At 59.5% G+C, this 24,018-nt stretch overlaps 3 protein-coding genes across 4 annotated transcripts in view; all 3 read left to right on the top strand.

The window, feature by feature from the left end:
• The window catches only part of LOC103078393 (granzyme M-like), a 5,545-nt gene extending 1,068 nt beyond the window's left edge, over positions 1–4,477 (top strand). The window contains exons 2-5 of the mRNA XM_007460423.1: positions 2,121–2,280; positions 3,297–3,432; positions 3,629–3,892; positions 4,325–4,477. Of these exons, the coding sequence (XP_007460485.1) occupies positions 2,121–2,280; positions 3,297–3,432; positions 3,629–3,892; positions 4,325–4,477 (713 nt within the window). The remainder of the gene's footprint in view (positions 1–2,120; positions 2,281–3,296; positions 3,433–3,628; positions 3,893–4,324) is intronic.
• A 183-nt stretch (positions 4,478–4,660) lies between these two features.
• Positions 4,661–6,029, top strand: LOC103088028 (granzyme M-like). The gene is made up of 4 exons (XM_007460452.1): positions 4,661–4,726; positions 4,964–4,984; positions 5,181–5,444; positions 5,877–6,029. The coding sequence occupies exons 1-4, from the start codon at positions 4,661–4,663 to the stop codon at positions 6,027–6,029; spliced, it is 504 nt and encodes a 167-aa protein (XP_007460514.1).
• Positions 6,030–15,894: 9,865 nt separating this feature from the next.
• BSG (basigin (Ok blood group)) lies at positions 15,895–22,825 on the top strand. 2 transcript variants are annotated; one of them, XM_007460422.1, is made up of 7 exons: positions 15,934–16,013; positions 20,848–21,004; positions 21,475–21,557; positions 21,663–22,076; positions 22,555–22,579; positions 22,667–22,733; positions 22,805–22,825. In XM_007460422.1, exons 1-6 carry the CDS (start codon positions 15,947–15,949, stop codon positions 22,728–22,730), a joined length of 810 nt encoding a protein of 269 aa, XP_007460484.1. In that variant the 5' UTR covers positions 15,934–15,946; the 3' UTR covers positions 22,731–22,733; positions 22,805–22,825. The 2 variants fall into 2 exon arrangements, with proteins under 2 accessions (XP_007460483.1, XP_007460484.1); XM_007460421.1 differs by lacking the exon at positions 22,805–22,825 and having other exon boundaries at positions 15,895–16,013; positions 22,667–22,734.
• Positions 22,826–24,018: the final 1,193 nt, after the last annotated feature.

Genomic DNA, 24,018 nt, shown 5'->3' with positions numbered 1-24,018 from the left:
AAAAAAAAAAAAAAAAAAAAAAAAAAGTGTGAAGAGGGCTGCTAAGGGCACAGGATCCCTTCCTGAAGAGATCATCTCACAGCTCAGTGCAGTGGAGGCTCCGAAAGTTTAGCAGGTGGATTGAGGGTCTGTGAGTTTTATCTACAGCAGCTGTTAGGACTTCTTCTAAGTGAAGCCTGAGGGCGAGGCGAGGCGAGGCCTTGGGGCCGAGGAGAGGCCCCATCAGGACAGATATTTTACATTCTTTTCCTTTTGACTTAATTCTGCTCTTACGGACAAGTCAAGGGAGCCGTGCAGATAACTTCCGTCTTCTCTTCCCTAAATTCCTCAGTCGTAAACGTTTGGCTTCAGTTGCTTTAGCATCCCCTCCTCCGCTCACATCCCGACCCTGGGTGTGTGTGTAAAATATAAATAGGTATGTTTATCATTCTTTTTCTGAGCCCTTTGAGAGTGGGCTGCAGACGTGCTGCCCCTCACCCCTAAGCGCTCCAGTGAGTCTTCTGAGAACAAAGACAGCCCCTTATGTGACTGGTAGATTCTCAGCATCCTTCCTATCCGCTCACCTACAGACCATATTCCAACTGTCGCCACGGGGTCCTCTGTGGATCACTGTGTCGTCCTGCTGTCCTCGGTCCCTGCGCTCTGGAAGTGTCTCTATGTCCCCCGGGTCCTCTGGCCACTGCGGGCCTGTCAGCTGCGTCCCCAGACTGGGCTCCGGTGGTGCAGTTTCCACAGGAACCACGGAGGGGGGCTGTGTTCGCCCTGTCCTGGTGGATCCCCTCGACGCTTGGAGAAGCTGAGGTTGGCCGGGCTTCTCCAAAGTGAAATCACGCATTTCCCCTTGTAGTTGTCTTGAGGGGAGACTTTGGGACTCTGAGGGTAGAGCGTACTCCTCACACCTCAGCCTCGAGCTGCATTCATAGGATGTGGGGCAGATGCAGGCTGCTTGCCCCCCAGCAGCACGCAGGAGGCAGGGTGTGCTACGTATGTTTATACACAGCTCCAGCTTGCAGGGGCAGGAGACCACAGCCCAGAGAGTGAGGCAGCCTAGCTTGGGTTGCCCAGCAGGGAGTGACGGAGCTGGAATTTGATCCCCGGCTACCTGACTTCCCAAATCATGAATGCTCAGCCAGAACGGGCACCTGGAGGCGTGAGATGGAAGGACGGCGGTGGTGGGCATCCCACTCTTCTGGCCTGGCTGGATGACAGTAGTTCTGTGATCAGTTGGTGACCCAGCAGGATAGGAACCCAACCATCCACCCCTATCCTTTCTCCCTCCCTTCTTTCCTTCCTTCGTTCTATCCATCCATCATCCATCATTCATCATCCATCCATCCATCCATCACCCATCACCCATCATCCATCCATTATGCATCTATCCATCCACTCATGCTTCCTTCCTTATTTGCTGACCATATATTGTATTAGACCTGTTGTAAACAAGACTGGCACAGAGCCTGTCCTTGCATCACTCATAGGCTAGTGGGAACAGACAGGCAATGAGCAAGTGTGTGGGATACAACACCAGGATGGGGTGAGTGCTTGGAAGAGAACAGAGCTAAGTAAGAGGAAGAGGTCTCTGAGGAAAAGACTTTTGAGCCGATACCAGTGAGACAGCCAGACTTGGGAATGTCTGGGGGAAGTGCACCCCAGGCTTCCAGAACAGTACATGCAAAGGCCCTGAGGTGGGAACAAGGGCAGTGCCCTGGAGGAACAGCAGGGAGACCCAAGTGCTGGAGTGGGTGAGGCGAGTGTGAAGGAAGCAGGGTCAGCTGATGTGTGTCTCGTGGGTCTTGAGGAGTTTAGATGTTTAAAGCATGATGGGGAATCCCAGGAAGATTTTGAGCTGATTCACGTTAGAGCACTTTTTATCCTTTTAATTCATGATTGGTTTTAGAACAATTTTTATAGCAGCTTTATTGAGATGTCATTCACATACTGTACAATTTGCCCATTTAAAGGATACAATTCAGAGAATTTCAGCGCATTCAGAGCTGTGCAACCAACCCCACAGTCTAATTCCAGAACATTCCATCCAGGGCTGCAGAGCTGGAGTTGCAGGGTCATGGCAGGGGTGGGGCAGCCAACCCTAACCTGGCTTTTTCTCTCCCCATCCCCAGGAGGCAACACGTTTGAGACCCACATCATTGGGGGTCGAGAGGCTGCCCCCAACTCACACCCATACATGGTCTCGCTGCAGAAATCCGGCTCCCACCTGTGTGGGGGGGTCCTCGTGCACCGGCAGTGGGTGTTGACAGCTGCCCACTGCCTGACCCATCCGTGAGTGACCCTGCCCTGCCCCACCCCCATCCCCCCAGGTGTCCCCAAATCTATGCTGTCATCCCCACTCTCACCTGAGAGATTTAAGCCAATTATAGCATTGTAGGGGGGTCCCCTTGCCCTCTGCAGTGATTGCTGAGGCGTGCGTATGTGACATTGACCTTAGGCGTGCGTATGTGACATTAGGCCATGAGGATTCCTGGGGATGGTTTATCTGCTACAACAAAGCACCTTCCAAGTGGACAGAGTCAGGCCCCTTGTGACACCCAGGAGTATATCTCCCACCTGTGGCCATGTGGACAGAGCTGGTCTATGAGGGCGGCAGGGTCTACACAGAGAGGAACCCGGGTCCCTGATGCCATTGTGAAGCCACCAGATAAATCCATCCCAGAGCTGCCCTATCTCTGGTCTGGCCAGTAACAAAGACCACAGATCAAACTGGGTGAAATAACCAAAAGGGATCTGTCGGTTCACGTAACTGAAAACGCCAAGAGGAGGCGGCCTTCAGGCATGGCTTGGTCCAGGTGCTCCCATGAGGCGCTCAAAAGCTTGCCTGTGTCTCAACTCTGCTGTCTTGCCCCCTGGCCACATTATCAGGCAGGCTCCCTCCCGTGGTGGCAAGGATGGGCCCCCTTAAGTCCTGTAAAAAGAGCTTCTTTCTCTCCAGTCTGGGCAAGTTTATGAGGATAGGTACCGATGGGCCCAGCTAGGTCACTGCCAGCCTCTGAACAAATCACTGATGTTGAGGCATAACATAAGCGCTGTCTGGAGCCCCAGGCTGGTGGTGGGGGCAGGGAGGGTCAGCATTTTTAAGACACACACAGCACAAGGCCCTGGCCGGCCGAGTCTGGGGAGGGGTGGGAGCAGGGAAGGCTTACTGGAGGAGGTGGGGAGAAGAAAGGACTGAGCAGTAGCAGGGGAAGGACCGCCCAGAGAGGCTGGGGGAGGGGGTGCGGGACACCAAGTGCCCCTGAGGCTGTAGGGCTGCCGCCCACACCCTGATCTTGTGCCCCCAGGACACAGCTGCTGAGGCTGGTGCTGGGGCTCCACGTGCTCAGAGACCCTGGCCTTACCTGCCATATCAGGGAGGTGGTCCTGCACCCCGAATACAAGCCAGCCCCCCATCTGAAGAACGACCTCGCGCTGCTTAAGGTGCTGCCAGTGGGAGAAATGGTAGTTCCAGGTCCCCTCCCTCGGTGTGGTGTTCCCTTCCCCCAGGGTCCCCTCCCCACTGTCCCTCCCCCAGGATCCCCTCCCTCATCGCCCCCCCCAGTGTTCCCCTCCCCCAAGGTCCCCCCCGACCAAGGGTCCCCTCCTGCACTCACCTGCCCCTTTCTGTTCCCTGTAGCTGGATGGGAAGGTGAAACCCAGCAAGACCATCCGGCCCCTGGCCTTGCCACGAGGACGCCAGGCAGTGGCCGCAGGAGCGCGGTGCAGCGTGGCCGGCTGGGGTGTGACCCACCAGGGTGGGCAGCTGACCAAGGCACTGCAGGAGCTGGATATGCATGTGCTGGATGCCAAGATGTGCAACAACAGTCGGTTTTGGCACGGTGGCATCAGCCCCCGCATGATCTGCCTGGCAGCCCACTCCAAGAACCAGGCCCCCTGCAAGGTGAGGGCGCTGGGGTGGGGGGGCCTCATCGGCCAGCAGCTGGGCACCCAGGCAAGCCCCAACTCTCCCCGGGCCCTGCCCCCTCCATTCCCTGGGGGTCCTGAAGGTTGGCACGAGCGTCAGCCCATTTCTCAAGTGCAGAAACTGAGGCACAGAGAGGTTGCCCATGGTCACATAGCCAGCAGCAGAGCTGGGGTTTGAACTCCAGCACCCAGGAAGATCAGGGCATAGATAGAGCGTGTGCAAAGGCCCTGCGGTGGGAAGGAGGAGCAAAGAGAGTTGAAAGGAAAGGAAGGGAGGAGGGAAAGAAGGAGGTGGGGGGAAGGAGGGTGCAGGGAGAGGGGGGCAGGGGTCTCTGCCCTGGAATCAGCCTCCCGCCCCCCACCTCCTGCAGTGGGCAGCAAGGTGACCGGTGCTCTGTTGCCTCGGCAGGGGGACTCGGGAGGACCCGTGATGTGCAGCAGAGGCCAAGTGGCTGGAATCCTGTCCTTCAGCTCTAAGGTCTGCACCGACATCTTCAAACCCCCCGTGGCCACCGCCGTGGCCCCCTATAGGTCCTGGATCAAGAAGGTCATCGGCCACTAGCGACCCACCTCCCTAACCCGACCCTCCAGAGGTGGCCCGACTCCCCTTCTGTGCGCCAGCAGGATTGCAGGGAGGGGCGGCCGGGGGCCTGCACGTGTCAGGAGACCAATAAACTGTAATAAGGAAATGGCATGAGCTGGCCTGGATTCTGCCTCATGCGGGGCTGGGGGGGGGGCGGGGGGAATGAGGGTTCCCCATTTACAAAACAGAGGTTGCAGGTTTGAGGCTTCCCAGGCGGCCCAGCAGCTGGTGAGGGCCCCAAGGGCGCCTGGCAGGGGGCAGCGCTGGCCACTGGGTTCCGGAAGCCAGATTCCCTCTGGCAGGGGGTGGGCTGGGCACTGGGGAGCCAGAGGGAGACACTGAGAAAGCAGCCAGGGATCTTCTTTCCCCTCTCTTTTATTTTGGTACCGCCTTTATTGAGATATAATTCACACGCCATACAATTCACCCTTTTGAAAAGTGTGTAATGCAGTGGTTTTCGGGAAGAACGACCTCGCGCTGCTTAAGGTGCTGCCAGTGGGAGAAATGGTAGTTCCAGGTCCCCTCCCTCGGTGTGGTGTTCCCTTCCCCCAGGGTCCCCTCCCCACTGTCCCTCCCCCAGGATCCCCTCCCTCATCGCCCCCCCCAGTGTTCCCCTCCCCCAAGGTCCCCCCCGACCAAGGGTCCCCTCCTGCACTCACCTGCCCCTTTCTGTTCCCTGTAGCTGGATGGGAAGGTGAAACCCAGCAAGACCATCCGGCCCCTGGCCTTGCCACGAGGACGCCAGGCAGTGGCCGCAGGAGCGCGGTGCAGCGTGGCCGGCTGGGGTGTGACCCACCAGGGTGGGCAGCTGACCAAGGCACTGCAGGAGCTGGATATGCATGTGCTGGATGCCAAGATGTGCAACAACAGTCGGTTTTGGCACGGTGGCATCAGCCCCCGCATGATCTGCCTGGCAGCCCACTCCAAGAACCAGGCCCCCTGCAAGGTGAGGGCGCTGGGGTGGGGGGGCCTCATCGGCCAGCAGCTGGGCACCCAGGCAAGCCCCAACTCTCCCCGGGCCCTGCCCCCTCCATTCCCTGGGGGTCCTGAAGGTTGGCACGAGCGTCAGCCCATTTCTCAAGTGCAGAAACTGAGGCACAGAGAGGTTGCCCATGGTCACATAGCCAGCAGCAGAGCTGGGGTTTGAACTCCAGCACCCAGGAAGATCAGGGCATAGATAGAGCGTGTGCAAAGGCCCTGCGGTGGGAAGGAGGAGCAAAGAGAGTTGAAAGGAAAGGAAGGGAGGAGGGAAAGAAGGAGGTGGGGGGAAGGAGGGTGCAGGGAGAGGGGGGCAGGGGTCTCTGCCCTGGAATCAGCCTCCCGCCCCCCACCTCCTGCAGTGGGCAGCAAGGTGACCGGTGCTCTGTTGCCTCGGCAGGGGGACTCGGGAGGACCCGTGATGTGCAGCAGAGGCCAAGTGGCTGGAATCCTGTCCTTCAGCTCTAAGGTCTGCACCGACATCTTCAAACCCCCCGTGGCCACCGCCGTGGCCCCCTATAGGTCCTGGATCAAGAAGGTCATCGGCCACTAGCGACCCACCTCCCTAACCCGACCCTCCAGAGGTGGCCCGACTCCCCTTCTGTGCGCCAGCAGGATTGCAGGGAGGGGCGGCCGGGGGCCTGCACGTGTCAGGAGACCAATAAACTGTAATAAGGAAATGGCATGAGCTGGCCTGGATTCTGCCTCATGCGGGGCTGGGGGGGGGGCGGGGGGAATGAGGGTTCCCCATTTACAAAACAGAGGTTGCAGGTTTGAGGCTTCCCAGGCGGCCCAGCAGCTGGTGAGGGCCCCAAGGGCGCCTGGCAGGGGGCAGCGCTGGCCACTGGGTTCCGGAAGCCAGATTCCCTCTGGCAGGGGGTGGGCTGGGCACTGGGGAGCCAGAGGGAGACACTGAGAAAGCAGCCAGGGATCTTCTTTCCCCTCTCTTTTATTTTGGTACCGCCTTTATTGAGATATAATTCACACGCCATACAATTCACCCTTTTGAAAAGTGTGTAATGCAGTGGTTTTCGGTACATTCCTAGGGTTGTGCAACCAGCCCCTCTGTCCAGTTCCAGAACATTCCATCACCCCAAAAGCAACCCCGTCCCCTCCCCCAGCCCCTGACAACCAGGAATCCACTCCCTGTGTCTGTGGATCTGCCTGTTCTGGACGTTTCCCATCAATGGAATCACACCCTGTGTGTCCATATCTGGCTTCTCTCACGGAGCATTGTGTTCTCAAGGTCTGTCCACGTTGTAGCGAGTGTCGGGGCTACTGAGTGACGTTCCTGGGTGTGGAGGGACATGTGTGTGTATCTGCTCACCTGTCCGTGGACACCTGGGCTGTTTCCACCCTGGCTGCTGTGGCCATGGGTGCACAGGCGCATGTGTGGATGTGTGTTTTCAGTTCTCCCGGGCCTGCACTGATGAGGGAGAGCTTGCTGGGCCATGTGGTGGCTTTCTGTTGAACGGTGTGTGGAACTGCTGTTTTCCAGCAGAATCTTTTACTTTTACTATGAAAACCTCAAACACACAGCCACGTTGAAATAACTGCACACTGAACACCTAGGTGCCCACCATGCAGGCTCTGCCAGGAGCAGGTGATGTGCCTGCTTCTTGGTCCACTGTCCGTCCGTCCATCCGTCTGGCTTTGTCGCATCTCACAGCAGACAGACACTGCCCTGTGGGGACACGGCCAGGATTGCAGGGCTTATTTAGTGCCCTGTCTCTCCCTCCTACACGGCGGAATGCACAAATCTCACTCAAGGATTTGCTGCTCTGACAGCAAGGACAGATATGAACAACACAAGCCCTGCAGCATTCACATCCCTGACCCCAGGAGATCGCTCAGCCCCTCACAGGCTTGTCTTGAATGGAGCTTTTGCATAGTGACTACAGCACATGGGCGAGAAGTTAAAAGGACAAAACCCGCCAAGGGAAAAAAGTGCCCCACGTCATCCATCGATAACCTTTTTCCCAGGAAGTAACTGCCTCTGGTGCCTTCCGTCCTCATCTGAGGGTTTTCTAAGCAGGAAAGGCCACTGCTCAGGCAGCCAGCCCGGCACTGCCTCAACCCAGGCCAGGGAGCAGCTCCCGGCCCCCACCCGCTGCCCGTATCCGCTTGTCTGGGCTATGGGCCCAGAAGTGGAGTTTGCCCATCAGAAGGCAAGGGCTTTTCCCCTTTGGTGATGGCAGCAGAATTTCTTGTCTGCTGAGCACAGACCGAGTTCCAGGCCTCCTGCAAAGTGTTAAGATGCTTTAGGAAACCCTTGCCATCTTTATTCCAGAGCCAGAGAGAAGGAAGGATGAAAAAGAGGAGGAGGACGGAGACCACCCACCTTCTCTCTCCCTCTCTCTTTTCTTTTCCAAACTGCTAAAGCTTCCTTATCTTTTTTTTTTTTAAATAGACTTTATTTTTTAGAACAGTTTTTTTTTTTTTTGCGGTACGCGGGCCTCTCACTGTCGTGGCCTCTCCCACTGCGGAGCACAGGCTCCGGACGCGCAGGCTCAGCGGCCATGGCTCACGGGCCCAGCCGCTCCGCGGCACGTGGGATCCTCCCGGACCGGGGCACGAACCCGCGTCCCCTGCATCGGCAGGCGGACTCTCAACCTGCCGATTTAGGGAAGCCCTATTTTTAGTTTCCCTAAAAATAGGGAAGCCCTATTTTTAGTTTTTTAAGGAACCTCCATAGTGTTCTCCATAGTGGCTGCACCAATTTACATTCCCACCAGCAGTGCAAGAGGGTTCCTTTCTCTCCACACCCTCTCCAGCATTTACTATTTATAGACTTTTTGATGATGGCCATTCTGACTGGTGTGAGGTGATACCTCACTGTAGTTTTGATTTGCATTTCTCTAATAATTAGCAATGTTGAGCATCTTTTCATGTGCTTGTTGGCCATCTGTATGTCTTCTTTGGAGAGATGTCTATTTAGGTCTTCTGCCCACTTTTCGATTGGGTTGTTTGTTTTTTTTATATTGAGCCACATGAGCTGATTGTATATTTTGGAGATTAATCCCTTGTGGGTCGCTTCGTTTGCACATATTTTCTCCTATTCTGTGGGCTGTCTTTTCATTTTGTTGATGGTTTCCTTTGTTGTGCAAAAGCTTTTAAGTTTAATCAGGTCCCATTTGTTTGCTCTAGCAAGTTAATCAGACCCGAGGAGATGGGTGGCAGGAACCCCAATAGCTGGTCAGTCAGAAGCTCAGGGGACATGGTGGACTTGGGATGGGTGTGTGGGGTGGGGGCAGACCTGTGGCGCTGGCCTGTAACCTGGGGGTCTGACCGACTCTGGGCAGAGAGGGTCAGAACTGAGTTAAACCTTCAGGATGGCGTCCTCTGGGCATTGGAGGACTGCTGGGTGCTTGACAAACACCCCAGGCAAACACCCCTGTGTAACCAGCGCCTAGGTCGACAGACAGAGCAGGAGCCCCCCAAGCCTCCTCCCCAGCAAGGTTCCCACCTCTGGGTTCCCATCCCCGAGATGGGTCCTGCCTGCCTGTGCGTCCCCGAGGATACTGCTCTGTGTCCGGGTCCTTCCCTCAAGTGTGACAGTCCTCCCGCCTGGCCACCCACACCATTCCCATGGGGTGTTCCATCGAGCACCCCGCTCACATTTCCACGCTCTTGTAGACCAGGGGGTCTCACCTGGGGCAATTCTGTCCCAGGGGACACGGGGCCACAACTGGGGATGTCTGTGGTCCCTAGGACTTGGGGGCTCCAGCGTTGAGAACATGGGGCCGGGGAGGCCGCTCCACACCCCATGGTGCCCGGGATGCCCCACAGACGGTGAGCCCCCCCATGGCAGCAGGTGGGGTTGGGGAGCCCCGATGGAGGGACCTAGGCTTGTCTCTGGAGGTCTGGGGCCTCACAAAGCCAGCGCCGCACTCACTGCTCTCCCAGCAAAGGGAGAGGGCTGAGCATCTGACCCCACCGGACGCACCCCAGCTGTTCCTGTGTGCATCTTCCAGCCTGCAGAAAAGCTGAAGACCCTGCAGAGAGCGGCGGTATGCCCCACCTCCAGAGCTGGCACGGTTGGCACTTTGCACATTCCCTGCCTGTTCTGGACATTTCCCGTCAATGGAGTCACACCCTGTGTGTCCTTCTGTGTCTGGCTTCTCTCACTGAGCATCCTGTTCTCAAGGTCCGTCCACGTGGCGGCGAGTGTCAGGGCTTCTCTCCTTTTCAGGCTGAGTGACGTTCCCATGTGTGGAGAGACCACATGGCATTTGTCCATTTATCCGTCGAGGGACACATGGGCTGTCCCGGCGCCCTTGGCTGCTGTGGGTGCACGGCTGCCCTCTGGCCGCCGCCTTCCCGCAGTTCAGCTGCGGAAGGATTTCGGCATCACACCGCCAGCAGGGCCACCGGACGTTGCAGTTTTCAGGGATCTGTGCCATCCTCCAGTAAGTCCCTGATTGGGAGGGGGGAGGGCCGGCGGCAGGGACCTGGGGTGGCTCCAGCTGGACGGAGATCAGTGGAGGCCTGAGGCCCTGGAGGGGGAAGCTTATCTGCGTCCACAGCTGTCGCCTCCCGCCCAGCTGAGCCCCACCCCACGCCCAGGTGAGCAGGACCCTGAGAGCCTTAAAGGGACAGAGTGAGGCACTGACAGCAGGACATGCTGGGGGACTCGGGGCACCAGGGCACCGCCACAGGGGGTCAAAGGGCACGACCGAGTGGCAGGGCTGGGCGGGGGCTCTGGTCTCTGCCGGTTTCAGCTGGCCCGCTGGGAGTTGGGGGATGGTGGGAGAGGGACCCTGCAGGGAATGCGTTTCCCAAAACCAACCCTACACCTGGCCGCTCAGAGCAACTGTGTTGTGTCCTGGAATAAGGGCCAGGAAAGCAACAGGACGGCTCAATGCAGTGTCCCCAGGGCCTGGGAAAAACTTGCCATAAGGGCTGAGGTTGGGGCCTTCAGGGAGACTGGACCTCAGGGAAGATCCAACATTGATCTACAGGGAGACCTCAGATGGGTCTTCGGATCCCAGCCTTCGTGTCGCATCTTAGCGTGAAGGCGGTGGTGTCCTCACACGCAAATGGTTCTGGAAAATGTGAGAGGGAAACACAGAGACAGAGATGGAGAGACAGAAAGAGAGGGACAGAGACAGAGAGAGACAGAGACAGAGGAAGGGGTTGGGGCACAAACGTGGCCAAGGCCCCTGGCCGAGAATCCAGGTGCAGGGGGCTGCTGTCCCCAGGGTGCCTCTGTAGGTTTGAGGACTTCTCAAAATAAACTGTTGAGAAACAAAGAACCCTCCCCTTGTTCCACCAGGACAAAGACATCAGCAACAGGATGAGGAAACCTTGAAACGCCAGGACACCTTAAAGCTCAACCCCCACGAGGCCCAGGGAGGGTTTCCGTTGACAGCAGCGCCCCAGGTGTTCAGGACACTGTGCATCACAACTGTGCAGGGAAAGAACCTCTTGAATTCTCTGCCATCTCAGCGGGGGAGGCTGAGGAGAGGCTGGATTAGCTCTCACTTTCAGATGCTTTGTTATGTTTTGTTTTGTCCTGTTTTTACCTATCGGACTTGTTCGCTAGGAGAGATCACCAGCCCCCGGCCACGTTCATCTGGGGGAGCCGCCTGTCACTTTTCCAGGGAGGGCAGTAGTTAAGAAGGAGAAGCCAAAGAAGGTCAGAGGGCAGCTGCTTCTGTAAATCCCTTCCGGGCGTGTCTGCCCTTGAAGCAGGAGCTGGACTGGCGGGTGAGTCCCGGCCCCCCGCCTGCAGGGAGCCTCCCTGGCTCCCAGCTTGGCGTCCGCCCTGACCACCCTACCACCACCGGCCACCACGTCAGTCAACCCCAGAGCTAAAGGAACCGACCACCCGACCCTCTGTACCATCTCCTGGGGCCGCTGCAGCAGAGCGCCACAAGCTGGGCTGCTTACATAGCAGAAATTATGTTCTCACGGTTCTGAAGGCCACAAGTCTGAGACGGGGTGTAGGCAGGGCTGTGCTCACTCCGTGGGCAGGGGGTCCTTCCCGCCCCTCCCAGCTCCTGGTGTGGCCCACGGTCCTTGGTGTCCTGGGTCTGTGGTCCCATCACCCCATCCTCTGTCTCCGATTTTTTATTTTATTTTTATTTTTTAAAGATTTTTTTTTTTGATATGGACCATTTTTAAAGTCTTTATTGAATTTGTTACAATATTGCTTCTGTTTTACGTTTTGGTTTTTTGGCCCGGAGGCATGTGGGATCTTAGTGCCCCGACCAGGGATCAAACCCACACCCCCTGCATTGGAAGGCGGAGTCTCTACCACTGTACCACCAGGGAAGTCCCTGTGTCTGTCTCTTATAAGGTCATTGGATTCAGGGCCATCCTCATCCAGGATGAGCTCATGTCAAGACCCTTAATTTAGTTACATCTGCAAAGACGTTTTTTCCAAATAAGGAAGGCCCCATTCTCAGGTCTGGAAGCAACCACTGCACCATCCTGTCCCCCCAGTCCCACGCCTTCCCTGCCCAGGACCCTCTCCCCACAGCCCCGGACCTGTCTACAACACACGGAAGATAGAAGACTAAGACCCTCCCTCGTTTGGATCCCTCCCCAGGGCTCCTCAGCATAAAATCCACACCCTCACCACCAGTCACCACCTGGGGAAGGGCAGGATTTCAAACTCCACCCTTTCAGAAAAATGCACTGAAAACCTTAAGCCGGGGACTTCCCCGGTGGCGCAGTGGTTAAGAATCCGCCTGCCAATGCAGGGCACATGGGTTCGAGCCAGCGCCCTGGTCCGGGAAGATCCCACATGCCACGGAGCAAGTAAGCCGGTGAGCCACAACTACTGAGCCTGCGCTCTGGAGCCCGCGCTCCACAACTACCGAAGCCCGTGCTCTGCAACAAAGAGAAGCCACCACAATGAGAAGCCCGCGCGCCACAAGGAAGAGTAGCCCTCGCTCGCTCGCCACAACTAAAGAAAGCCAGCAGGCAGCAACAAAGACCCAACACAGCCAAAAATAAATAAATAAGTAAATAAATTTTTTTAAAAACAGAAACCTTAAGTTGGAACACTTTAGCAAAGCACAGATGGGTGTGACAGAGAATAAAACCCTCCTGTTTTCTCTCCCCTTATCTTTGCGTTCACAGCGTTTCGTAGGAAGAGGTAGAAAGCAAAGCACACAGCCAGAGACGGGACAGTGGCTGGTGTCCTGAGTATGAGGCCCGGAGAAAGGACGGCTCGGGGGCAGCCAGGGCCAGGTGGGAAGGGCCGGTCGGAGACTCGGGAAGGCGTGCCCGGTGACAGGCACAGCCAGGCAAAGGCTCGGGGCAGGGACAGTGCCAGCAAGGCTGGAGCCAAGCGCGGGGGAGGTGAGGGCGCTGAGGCCCCAGAGGGGAGTTCGGCTCTTCCTTCGTCCTGCCTGGCTAGAGCCAGCGGTGGCCTGTCTGTGCCAACAGCAGAGCCGGGAAGCGCTTTTCTTGCCCTTCTGTTTGTGGATCTCTGGACCGCTCCCAGGGCGCCCGCAGGCCTCAGAGCGGGAGACCCAGGGAGGATGCTGGCTCTCCCACGGCCAATTAGGGGCGCCCGCAAGCCCAGGCCTTGCCGGCTGTGCGTGTCCCTGCCCGCATGCACAGCCGGCAAGGAGCACGGTGTGAGCACGGGGTGCACGCGAGGACAGAGAGTTGGGGGGGTGAAGAGGGGAGTTAAGGGTGACTGGATCGGCTGCTTTCGACAGGCGGGGTCAGAGGTGCCCTGTGGAACACAGGGCTACAGGACAACCAGTGACATCTGAATTTCAGACAGACAACAGATCGTTTTTAGTGTAAGTATATAGCAGAGAGTGTGTGGGATATATTATACTAAATAATTAGTGCCTTTTGCAAATCTGAAATTCAAATGTAACTGGGTGTCATGTGTTTTTATTTGCTGAATCCGGCCACCCTTGCCTGGGCTCATCCTGAAAGGCCTCTTCTTAGAAGCAGAAGGGGACATGGGACCCTCCTGACCCAGCTGCGGCCAGGACCCAACTGAGGAGGGAGGGGGCAGGGGGGCACCACTGTGTTCTGGCAGCCCCGCGATTTCCCACGAGTCCCGCCCTCAGCCCGGCTCTGGGCCAACCGGGGCACGGAGATCCGCCCAGACCCGGAGGTGCTTTGAGGCCAGCTGCCCGCTTGCCACCCTCCTCCCGCACGTCCCTCTCGACCCCGCTCCATGCAGCCTTGCTGAGCCTGCCAGTGCGTCTGCAGGAGGAGAGGCCTCTGTCCTGGCCTCTCTGCCACACCCTTCTAGCCTTTTCCTCCAGGATCCCCGGCCTCGCAGCGAGGGCTCTGCCGGCTCTGCCCAGGCTCCTCCTCCAGCTGCCTCCCCCTGCCGCTGACAAGCTGCTCCCAGACCCACAGCTCAGCCCTCCAGGGGCTGCTGCCCCTCCTCATACACGTGTAACCTCCAATGTTGTCACCTCCAAGAGGCCACCTGGCCCCTCATCTAAAGCGGTGCCTCCTGATCGACATCACCCCATTTTTTAATTGAGATGATTCACATACCATACCATTCACCCATGAAAGCGTAAACAGTTCTGGTACATTCACAGAGTTGAGCACTCAGCATGACAATCAGTTTTAGAACATTTCATCACCCTAGAAAGCAACCCCATCGCCATGAGCAGTCCCCCCCCCTCCCCCTCCCCAGCCCCGACAACCACGAGCCCACTGTCTGTCCCTGTGCATCTGCCTGTTCTGGACGTTTCCCATCAATGGAATCACACACCGTGTGTCCTTCTGTGTCTGGCTTCTCTCACTGAGCATCGTGTTCTCAGGGTCCATCCACGTGGTAGCAAGGTCAGGGCTTCACCCCTTTTCCTGGCTGAGTGACGTTCCCGTGTGTGGAGGGACCACATTTTCTTTATTCATTCACCCATTGATGGGCATTTGGGCTGTTCCACTTTTTGGCTGTTGTGCTGCTGTGAACATCACAGTGGAAGTTTCTGTATGGACGTGAGTTTTCAGTTCTCTGTGGCACACACCTAGGACTGGCATTGCTGGGTCAGGTGGTCACTCCGTTTAACCTGTTGAGGAGCGGCTGCACCGTTTCACCTCCTCACCAGCCCTGCCCAGGGTTCCACTTCCTCATCTTGTTATTTTCTGCCCTTCTGATGAGGGCCATGGTGGTGGGTGTGAAGTGGTGTCTCCCTGTGGTTTCTGCCTGCCTTCCCCTGAGCAACTTCTCATGTGCTAATGTTATTTGCATGTCTTCTTTGGAGAAATGTGTTTTCAGATCCTTTGTCCATTTTTTAATTGGGTTATTTGTCCTTTTTAAGAGTTGAGTTAAGGGACTTCCCTGGTGTTCCAGTGGTTAAGACTGTACGCTCCCAATGCAGGGGGGCCGGGTTCCATCCCTGGTCAGGGAACTAGATCCCTCATGCCACAACTAAGAGCACACATGCGACAATGAAGATCCAGCAAGCCGCAATTAAAAAAAAAAGATCCTACACGCAGCAACGAAGATCCCCATGCAGGAGCCAAATAATTTTTTTTTTTTAACTTGAGTTATAAAAAAAGTTGAGTTGTAAGTGTTCTTTCTTTATATATTCTAGATACAAGTCCCTTATCAGATACATGATTTACCAGTGTTTTCTCCCATTCCTTGGGTTGTCTTTTCACTTTCTTCTCTGAAGCACAAAAGTTTTTACTTTTGATGAATTCCAATTTATCTGATTTTTTGTTGCTGTTGCTTTTGTGCTTTTGGTGACATATGTAAGATACCATTGCCTAATCCAAGGTCACAAAGACTGCATACCCTGGTTTTGATTGAAAGTATTTTGTCATTTTTAGAAGTATTTGTTGTAAAACACGGGGACCTCAGCGTAGGTGTTCCAGCCAAATACAGGACGGCCAGTTACATTTGAATCAGGTAAATGGTGATACTTTCCTTGCAAAACTGTGTTCAAACACTGCACGGGACACTTACACTAAGAAATTACTCATTCTCTGCCTGAAACTCTAACTTAACTGCTGTCCAGCTCTTTTTATTTGCTAAATCTGGCAGCCTCACCCCAGGGCACACATCCCACCTGCTCACAGGGATCCCCATCGCCTCCCTCGATTCTTTTTTTATTTTTATTTTTTCTCCCTCGATTCTTTTTAAATTTTTTGCACTATGGCAAACTACACATAAGTTGAGAAATTTACACTTTGAGCGTAAAGTTAAGGTCTTAACTCAAACTAGGAAGGACAGCTGGTCCCCGCCCGGTCTCGCAGGCCCCTCCCCGTTTCCTAGCAACGTAGCCTCGCCCCTGGCCGCAGCGCGCGGCCCACCCGGGTTGTCACATGGCGCCGCCCATTCAGCTTCCGTAGCGCGAGTCAGCCGGGTCCGCGCGTGCGTACGTGCGTCCGCGCGCGTGCGCAGGTGGTGGCCGGCGCACCGTGCGCCCCCCCACCCCGCGACGCCGCCTGCGTGCGCGCGCCCGGCGGCTGTCCGGTTCTTATAGCGCCGCGGGCGGCGGTTGCGCGGGGACGGCGGGACAGCGGGACATGGAGGCCGTGCGGCTCGTGGTGCTGGGGCTCGTGCTGCTGAGCGCTCAGGGCGGCTTCGGGGCAGGTAAGGACCTTGGGGTGGGGGCGCGAAGCCTGCTGGTGGTCTGGCCTGGCTGGGGGCGACCCGCCCTCTGCTCCGGGGGAGACCCCAGCCCGGGCGAGAGGGAGAGAGAGGGGCCCGGTGGAGGGAGGCCCAGCCCGGGGGGTGGGGAGGGAGACTCCGAGCTGAAGCCGACCTGCCCGAGGCAGCTTAGGAGGGACTTTCCTGCTCGGAATGCTTGGGCGGGGGCCGCAGGGGAGCCCCCGGGCGCCCAGGCCCTGGCTGTCATCCGGGAGGTGGGCTCTTGTCCTCACGGGGGCGCGGGCACCCAGGCACGTGACGGCCCCTGAGCCGGGTCGGCTTTCCGGCCGGAGGGATTGTCCTTCCCGGGATTTAGGTCCCGTGTCTCGCTCTGGCTCTGCGCTTGTCCCTGGAGTCCCACCCTTGTGGGAAGGCGTACACTCTGCTTCCTTCGTTTTTGTCTGAATTCGGGGCCCAGAAGAAGTTGGAGACTGGCCCACCCTCCTGTTTTTACAGGGGTGGAAACAGAGGCCCCGGCCGGGAGGGGAGGTATGCTAAGGTCACCGTGAGCCCCCCGGCTCAGAGCAGGAACTGTGGGGGGACTGTTTCTACAGACTCTCAAACGGAGCTCCTCACGGGAGGGGCAGCCTGTTGGGTGGGCAGACGTGGCTTAGAGAATGCTCACAGCAAAATGGGTTAAAGCGTGCTTTTCTGGGAGAAAGCAGGGCAGCCTCTCTTTTGCCTGAAAGAGAGATTTTTTTTCCTGTAAGGAGCACGACTTCCCGTTTGGTTCTGGGTTAACGATTTATAGTGACCGGCGTGTAGAGAACAAAGTGCAGACCTTGGGGGCAGGAGCAGGTGGGCTCTTGGGGGGGTGGCAGCTGCCCTAGGGCGTGGGAGGGGCTGCCCCTTAGAGAAGCTTCACCGGCTTACAGCTGACCTACTTTTAGATCTCAGTTCGCCTCTTTCTTTTGCCTCATAATCAAACCGCCATTTATTGACCGCCCTCTGGACAAGGCAGCTTGAGCCCTCTAGACGCAGCCCTCGCCAGCCGGCTGGGAAGGATGGCCCTCGGTGTTCTGCTAGGGGCACAGCTCCGATCCATCACCCTTGTCTGTGGGGTCGCTCTTACACACTCACACCATGTGGGTGTGTGCAGTGGGCGGTCCTGGTTTATTTACGCAGAGTCTGAATCCCCCTGGGGCTGTATCTGTGCCTTGTCCTCCTTTTTCACTTTCCGCCTTTCCCAGGGACTCTGGGAAAGACCTGAAAGTCTGGGTCACGTGTCCTTTTTCTGCCTGGGGTGAGTGAGTTTGTGGCAGTGTCTGCCTTTCCTGGCCAGGTCAGCTCTCCAGAAACCTGCCTCGGGCGACTCTGCTGGAGCAGGTGTCTTCGGGGTGGGGGGGCCCCCATCGCCTGAGGCCCCAGGATGGTCCTCCTGCTGGGAGAGCCCTGCTCTCCAGGCTATGCAGGGCCCTGTGGTCCAGGCGGGGCTGGTGAGCAGGCACGGGCTTGCTAGCTGGGTCCGTCTCTGAGCCTCGGGTGAGGGGCCGGAGCCCCCGGCCCGCAGGATTACAGGGGTGAGCAGCCCGGGGCTGGCCTCCCAGAGGCGGTCTCTCCTGGCCACCACCTCGTCCCGAGAGCTCCCCCCAGGATGTGTACCCGAGGCCTGCCTGGCCCTGCGCCCCACCCAGCCCGGCTGCCAAGTGGGCACAGAGGAGGGGTGGCTGTTTTTAGATGAAGGTGACTTTACTTGAGAACATGGGTTGCAGTCACGTGGTCGGGAAGGAGGGTCAGGCACTCTCGGGTTCCCAGGGCTCTGGGAGGGCCTGCCTGTGCATGGCCGGGGCCCCTGTGAGTTCTTGGGGTGCTGCCCTGGGCCTCCTGGGCACTGGGCGTGGCTGGGGGTTCTGGAGGGTGGGCTTTTCACCCTTTTTCTGTCACCGCCCCCTGAGGAGCATTTTCTTTTTTTGGGGGGGGGTACGCGGGCCTCTCACTGTTGTGGCCCCTCCCGTTGCGGAGCACAGGCTCCGACGCGCAGGCTCAGCGGCCATGGCTCACGGGCCCAGCCGCTCCGCGGCATGTGGGATCTTCCCGGACCGGGGCACGAACCCGTGTCCCCTGCATCGGCAGGCGGACTCGCAAACCACTGCGCCACCAGGGAAGCCCCCCTGAGGAGCATTTTGAGGCATTCTTTCTGATGGCCCTGTCCCAGTGACCTGTCAGTGTCACAGATGTTACGTCCCCTGTGGCAGCAGTCTCTGTGGTGGCCCTGGGGGCCACAACCCAGCACCCCCCTTGGAGTGACCCGGCCTATTGAGGATGGGTGACCGGCATGTGGCAGGTCACTGGGGCGGATGGGCTGGCTCCCTTGCTGCGTGTGTCCCTCTGACCAGGACAGGGGTGTCAGCCTGCGGGGCCTCAGGCAGGGAGGGCTCTCCTGGGCGAGGCTGGCCAGCCCGTTGGCCTCTGCAGACACCTGGGATGGGTGGAGTTGGGGCCCACCTCTGCCCCTCTCTGAGAGCTGAGGCCCCCCGCCCTGCTGCCACCTGGAGGAGTCCTGCGGGCACTCCTCTCTCCTCCAGGAGGCAGGGTGGGGCCTGGGTAAGACCTGCCTGAGCACCCCTGTCCGAGGCTCTAGGGTGCAGAGGCAGGCCCTGTCTGGGCAAAGCGCCGCCTCTGGCCTCACTTTGCTACCCTGACTCACCTCCCAGCTCTGTACGGAGCTGCTGGTTCTGCAGTCTAGGGAAATCTTGACGGAGAAATGCGGGTTTCCGGAGGCCTTTGGTGAAAGTGACGCAGAGGTCCAGCCTCACGCCCCTGTCTGCCTGTAACTGCCTGGCCTGAGTGGCCAGTGGGCGGACGTGAAGGTCAGCCTGTCCCCGGGGCCTTGTGGCCAGCCAGGTGTGCTCTCCTACACGGCCGGTGCGCACACATGTGCCGCGTGTGCCTCTGCAGCTACGTGTCCATGCACACGTGCGGGCACTGCCGCGGCTGTGCCCCCAGGAGCAGGGAGCACCTGGAGCTGCAGAGGGGCCTCCTTTGCTTCAGTCCCTGCTGGCCCAGACTTCTGAGACGTCCTGTCCCCTTTTAAAGGAAGAGCCAGCAGGTGGCCAGAGGCAGGGCGGTGAGGACTGGCGGCTCAGGAAGAGGCCCCGCCGGGCCCTGCACGTGTTCTGTGCACGGGCTGGCCTTGGGTCCCGCCTCTTCCACCCGAAGGAGGCTGGCGTCCTCCGGACCCAAATGCAGCCGGGGAGCAGGGGCCTGCGTGTGGCCAGCCCACCCAGGACCTAACACGCAGGCCCAGGCGGGATCTCAGACGCCCAAGGAGATGTGCGCTCTGCCCGCAGTCGTTCCAGAAAGCTGCCCAGCTGTGAAGTCTGTCCTGGGATTTGAGCTTTAATTTTCTTAGCGGCTAAGCAGTCCGTGAGGACGGGGGAGCCCGAGGAAGCTCTGCTGTCCTGTGCGGCCAGACACCATCTTCTCCTGCTGTCAGGACATCTTGCCTCTGGTTTGGATTATCGGGCATCAGCCGGAGGGTTCCTGGTGCCAAGTCCAGCCGGGGGTCGTGACCTGGGATCATTCTGCTCGGCTTCATGTGCTTTGTCTGTGCTCACACAGTTGTGCCGTCAGAAGTCACCGTGTGACCCCAGTGAGGGAGCGGGGGTCCGGGGTGGCGGCCTGCCCGGTGGGTGTTGGGGCCCCGCAGCCTGGCTGCTTTCCTACTGGCTGAACCGTTCCAGTGCAGTCCTGGATTCTGCTTTCACCTGATTTTATGCCAGAGGCCTCTGGGCCGGCGCCCTGTGGGCGTGGCCTTCTCCAAGGGTCGCCTAGGGTGCGTGGGTGTGGGCGACGGTTCTGGAGAAACAGGCGCTTCCTGGTAGACACCACTGTGCCTTGGACCCGGCTTTATAAAGTCCCCACTGTCCCCAAGGGCAGCTGCCCCGGGTTCCCGGGTGGTTTGACAGGAGTATCCCCGGGACACCTGCTCCCAGCCCTGGGATAGGGCTCTGGTGTGGACATTCACTGAAGGTCAGCGCCTGGAGGTGCGGCCTGACCCCCAGCAAAGGGGTCTTCATTCTGGTCTGCCGTCCCGGCCCCCTCCCTGAACGCGCAGAGGTCTGGGGTCTCCTGCCCCCGGTCCCTGGAGCGGAGCCTTCCCCAGCTCAAGCCCAGCCTCCCGGCTCCAGTACCGCCAGCGTGCTTCTCCCTGTCTGGGTCCAACTGGCTTCACATTTTGGTTCCTCAAGAGAAGCGCGCAATGAATGGGGAGGCTTGCCTGGTTGCAAACTGAGAGGAAGGGCTGCTGGGAGTCGCGCCAGCGTCCCAGGCAGGAGGACAGACTATCATTTGTATGGAGGTTTGTGGCACATGCGGCCTTCTGAGAAGCAGGCACCTCCGGGACGGGGCCGCTGCAGCCCCCTGGCCCCCGTGGCCTGAGCACGCCTGCCCCACCCACCCCGGTGGCCTTGCCTTGGTTGTGGGGAAGGGGGCCTGCACGCCTACCCAGAGCGGGAGTGGCGACCTGGGCGGTGATGGACTTCAACTTCCGGGAAAGGCCTTTCGGGGCTGCGGGGCTGGGCCCAGCGGTCGCTGCCCTGGCTCTTGTTCTGGGACCGGGGTAGGCGCTGCTGCTGTTCCCACGCCCAGGGCCCAGCCAGTTAGGACAGTTCCCGGCAGAATCCTGCCCCAGACCCCGAGGGGAAGGCTTTCCAGGAGCCCCATGCGGTGCTGCTGTTCAGCCCTGGCTTCTCTCCCTCCGGGGAGTTGCGGCTGGGGGAAGTGGCAGGCTCCTTGGGTTCTCCCCGACACTGTTCTCTCTTCTTCGGCTGCCCAGGGAGCACGATCTGGACTTCCGTAGATGATGATGGCTCCAGAACCCGCCTCACATGCGCCTTGAATTACAGCGCCACCGAGATCGTGGGCCACCGCTGGGTGAAGGGGGGCAAGGTGCTGAGGGAGGACGCGCTGCCCGGCCTGAGGACAGAGTACGAGTGAGTGAGGCTGCCCCAGCAGCAAAGGGCGGGGCCTGCCTTGTCTCCAGGGGCCTCTGGTCAGCGAGTATGGAGGTTGTAGTCGGTGGGCTGGCTCTGGACAGAAGTTGGGGTCGGGCTCAGACGGGGGTTTGGAGACAGCTGAGGCCCGGGATGCAGAGAGGGTCCAGTGGCTGCCAGACTTCACCACCTCCAAGACCCGTTCCTCCTTCTGGCGCATTGGGGACCCTGGTCCCTGGCTCGCTGGGTTCTGAGCACCACCAGGGCCACTGCGGAGCCTTGTCTGGGGGGAGGAGCGGCTCTGGAAGCCCAGGGCTCCTGGATGTGGGTGTGGGGTAAGCTGCCTGCCGCCCCTGCACCTCCTGGTCCCTCCTCCCCGGGGAGGCACCCCCCCCCGCCCCCGCCCCCGCCTGGCAGGGTTTGGACAGAAGCTTCTCGGCTCACACCCCGCTCACGGCGTCTGCCTGCAGCGTGGACTCGGACGACCGCTCGGGCCAGTACTCCTGCATCTTCCTTCCGGAGCATGCGGGCCGCACCGACCTGGAAGTGAAGGGTGGGCTCCTGGGGGCCCCGGGCCCAAGGGGCTGGGGTGGAGGCGGGCAGGGCGGCTCCATGTCCGGCCCCGGGGTCAGGCTCCAGCCCGCCCTCCTCCCGTCAGGGCCCCCCAGCGTCAAGGCGGTGAAGAAGTCGGAGCACGCCACCGAGGGGGAGACTGTGGTGCTGGCCTGCAGGTCGGACTCCTTCCCGCCCGTCGCCGACTGGCTGTGGTCCAAGGTGACCGACTCTGGGGACCAGGCCATCACTAACAGCTCCCAGGACAAGTTCTTCGTGGTCTCCTCGGGGACCAGGACGGAGCTGCATGTCCCAGACCTGGACCTGAGCTCAGACCCCGGCAAGTACGTGTGCAACGGCACCAGCTCGGAGGGCTCTGGCCAGGCGGTCCTCACGCTGCGCGTGCGCAACCGCTTTGCCGCCCTCTGGCCCTTCCTGGGCATCGTGGCCGAGGTGCTTGTGCTGGTCACCGTCATCTTCATCTACGAGAAGCGGCGGAAGCCGGACGAGGTCCTAGATGGTGAGCCGGGGCCGCTGTCCGGGAGTGTGGGCCTGAGGGTCAGCCCCCTTGGCCACCGTGTCCCGGGGCACCCGCCCCCTTCCCTTACGGCCTCACCTGCCCCTCTTTCCTCACTGGGCTGCCAGCGGGCATCCTCTGCGGTCAGTGCTCCTCCATGGGCTTGGTCTCCACCTGTGGAGACTGCTTTGGGCCCAGGGCTGTGGCACCAAGTGAGCCCCTGGCCTTGTGTGATGGGGCCACTGGGGTGCCTGCCCGTGGGCGGGGCTGGGGGCCAGGCAGGGCCCCCAGGTGCCCCTCACACTGAGACCCCAGACAGCTCACGTGAGGGTGCGTGTCCTGGGGTGGGCTGGCCCCCACATTGCAGTTGGGGAGGCTGAGGGCGGCGCCCCGCGGGATGGGGCCACCGAGTGCGTGGCCTGGTGCGACCACCGCTGACAGCCCGCCCTTCTCTCTTGCATGTGGCTGTGCACCTGCACAGATGAGGACGCCGGCTCTGCTCCGCTGTAAGTCCCTGCCTTGCTGGGGGTGGGCGGGTCGCTGGGCTGAGCTGGGAGGCGTGAGGGGCAGCTGTCTGGCCCTTCTGTCACCAGGAAGAGCAGCGGGCACCACGTGAATGACAAAGACAAGAACGTTCGCCAGAGGAACTCCAGCTGAGAGGTGAGGGGGGGAGGGGGGGGCTCCTGCTCCTGAGGCTGGTCCGAGCGCCCCCCCACCCCCCCACCCCACAGGACCAGGATGAGTCTGCAGGCGCCCATCCCAGCGTTTGCACAACCCCGCGCTCTTTCCTCTTACGGAAACCCACCTGGCAAAAACAAACCGTGTTGTGCATTCAAATCATGTTTTCTCACCTTTTTAAAGAAAAACTAAACTAGGGTTTTTTCTGTGTGTAGAATTCTGCCCCTTAGGGTGTTGCTTTTCTTTTTTAACCATCTCGTGAGCCCCCCAGGGGAGTCGTGGGGTTTGTGTGAGGCCCCTGCCACCCCCACCTCCCATCCCCTCGCGTCCCCTGGGCTGTTGGTCTCCTGGTCTGGGTATGGAGGACAGACGGCCCTTGTTCTGAGGCTCCCGCCCCAGGTCCACCTCCTGAGACTGCTCGGCTGTGTGGGGCCGGAGCCAAGTCCCTGCCCTTTGCAGAAGGTCCAGGCGGAGCCGCTGTGCCAAGCATCCTGCCGTGAGAAGCCAGTGCTGTTGGGTCGCTGCAGGTCTGAGCACGTGGCCGCCCTGAGGGCGTCCGCCTCACCGCTGCCCCGTTCGCACACCCAGGAAGAGGGTGTCTGCTGCTCTTCTCATAGCAGGAGCCGCTCTGATGGGCCTGTCTCCCCACCCCACCTTCCTACTCCCCAATAAAGTCTGACCCCTCATCCTCTCCCGGCTCCTGTCTGCGCCGAGCCTGGGTCTCACCAAGGAAGCTCGTGGGGGCTTCAGCCCGTGAGGCGTAACGAGGTTAGGGTGCACGGGGGCCGGGTGACGGGTAAAGCCGGGAGTGGTGGACGGACCACTGCAACAGGACTGGCTCTCCAGTTCTTCTAAGCCTGCTTCTGCTCTTCAAAGGGTATCTGGACAAAACCAGGGCATCCTTCCCACGGGCCCCCAGGTCGGGATGGGCGGCCATCAGCCACCACTGCCAGGCACCCAGCTGTCCTGGTCAGAACGCTCCCGGTGCCTTCGGTGGCCTGAGGGGCAGGTGAGCAGCTGGGGCCTCGCTCTGGAGCTGGGAGTCTGTCCCGAGGCACATCTGGGGTGGGGGCGCGGCTGCCCCTCTTGGGACCCTAGCTGGGGGTGGGAGGCAGCCCAGAGAACCCCAGGAGCAGCTCTGCACCAGCCCCCGGGGGGGAGAAGGGTGTTGCCTGCTTACCCAGCCTGCATCCCAGTGGCTGGGCCGAATGGGGGGGCGTAGGGGGGGGTGAAGCGGGGGGGGGGGGGGGCCCTGGGGCTCAGGGAA

The sequence above is a fragment of the Lipotes vexillifer genome, unplaced genomic scaffold, assembly GCF_000442215.2.
Source record: "Lipotes vexillifer unplaced genomic scaffold, Lipotes_vexillifer_v1.1 scaffold225, whole genome shotgun sequence".
Lineage (NCBI taxonomy): Eukaryota > Metazoa > Chordata > Mammalia > Artiodactyla > Lipotidae > Lipotes > Lipotes vexillifer.
This window is presented reverse-complemented; position numbering and strand designations above follow the sequence as displayed.

Excerpts from the sequence above, each read along its gene's own strand:
- LOC103088028 (XM_007460452.1), top strand. The coding sequence starts at position 4,661 with ATGAGGGTTCCCCATTTACAAAACAGAGGTTGCAGGTTTGAGGCTTCC. Across the intron at positions 4,985-5,180 it reads ACGACCTCGCGCTGCTTAAG|CTGGATGGGAAGGTGAAACC; the intron begins GTGCTGCCAGTG and ends TGTTCCCTGTAG. Across the intron at positions 5,445-5,876 it reads AGAACCAGGCCCCCTGCAAG|GGGGACTCGGGAGGACCCGT; the intron begins GTGAGGGCGCTG and ends TTGCCTCGGCAG.
- BSG (XM_007460422.1), top strand. The coding sequence starts at position 15,947 with ATGGAGGCCGTGCGGCTCGTGGTGCTGGGGCTCGTGCTGCTGAGCGCT. Across the intron at positions 21,558-21,662 it reads CACCGACCTGGAAGTGAAGG|GGCCCCCCAGCGTCAAGGCG; the intron begins GTGGGCTCCTGG and ends TCCTCCCGTCAG. Across the intron at positions 22,077-22,554 it reads GCCGGACGAGGTCCTAGATG|ATGAGGACGCCGGCTCTGCT; the intron begins GTGAGCCGGGGC and ends GCACCTGCACAG.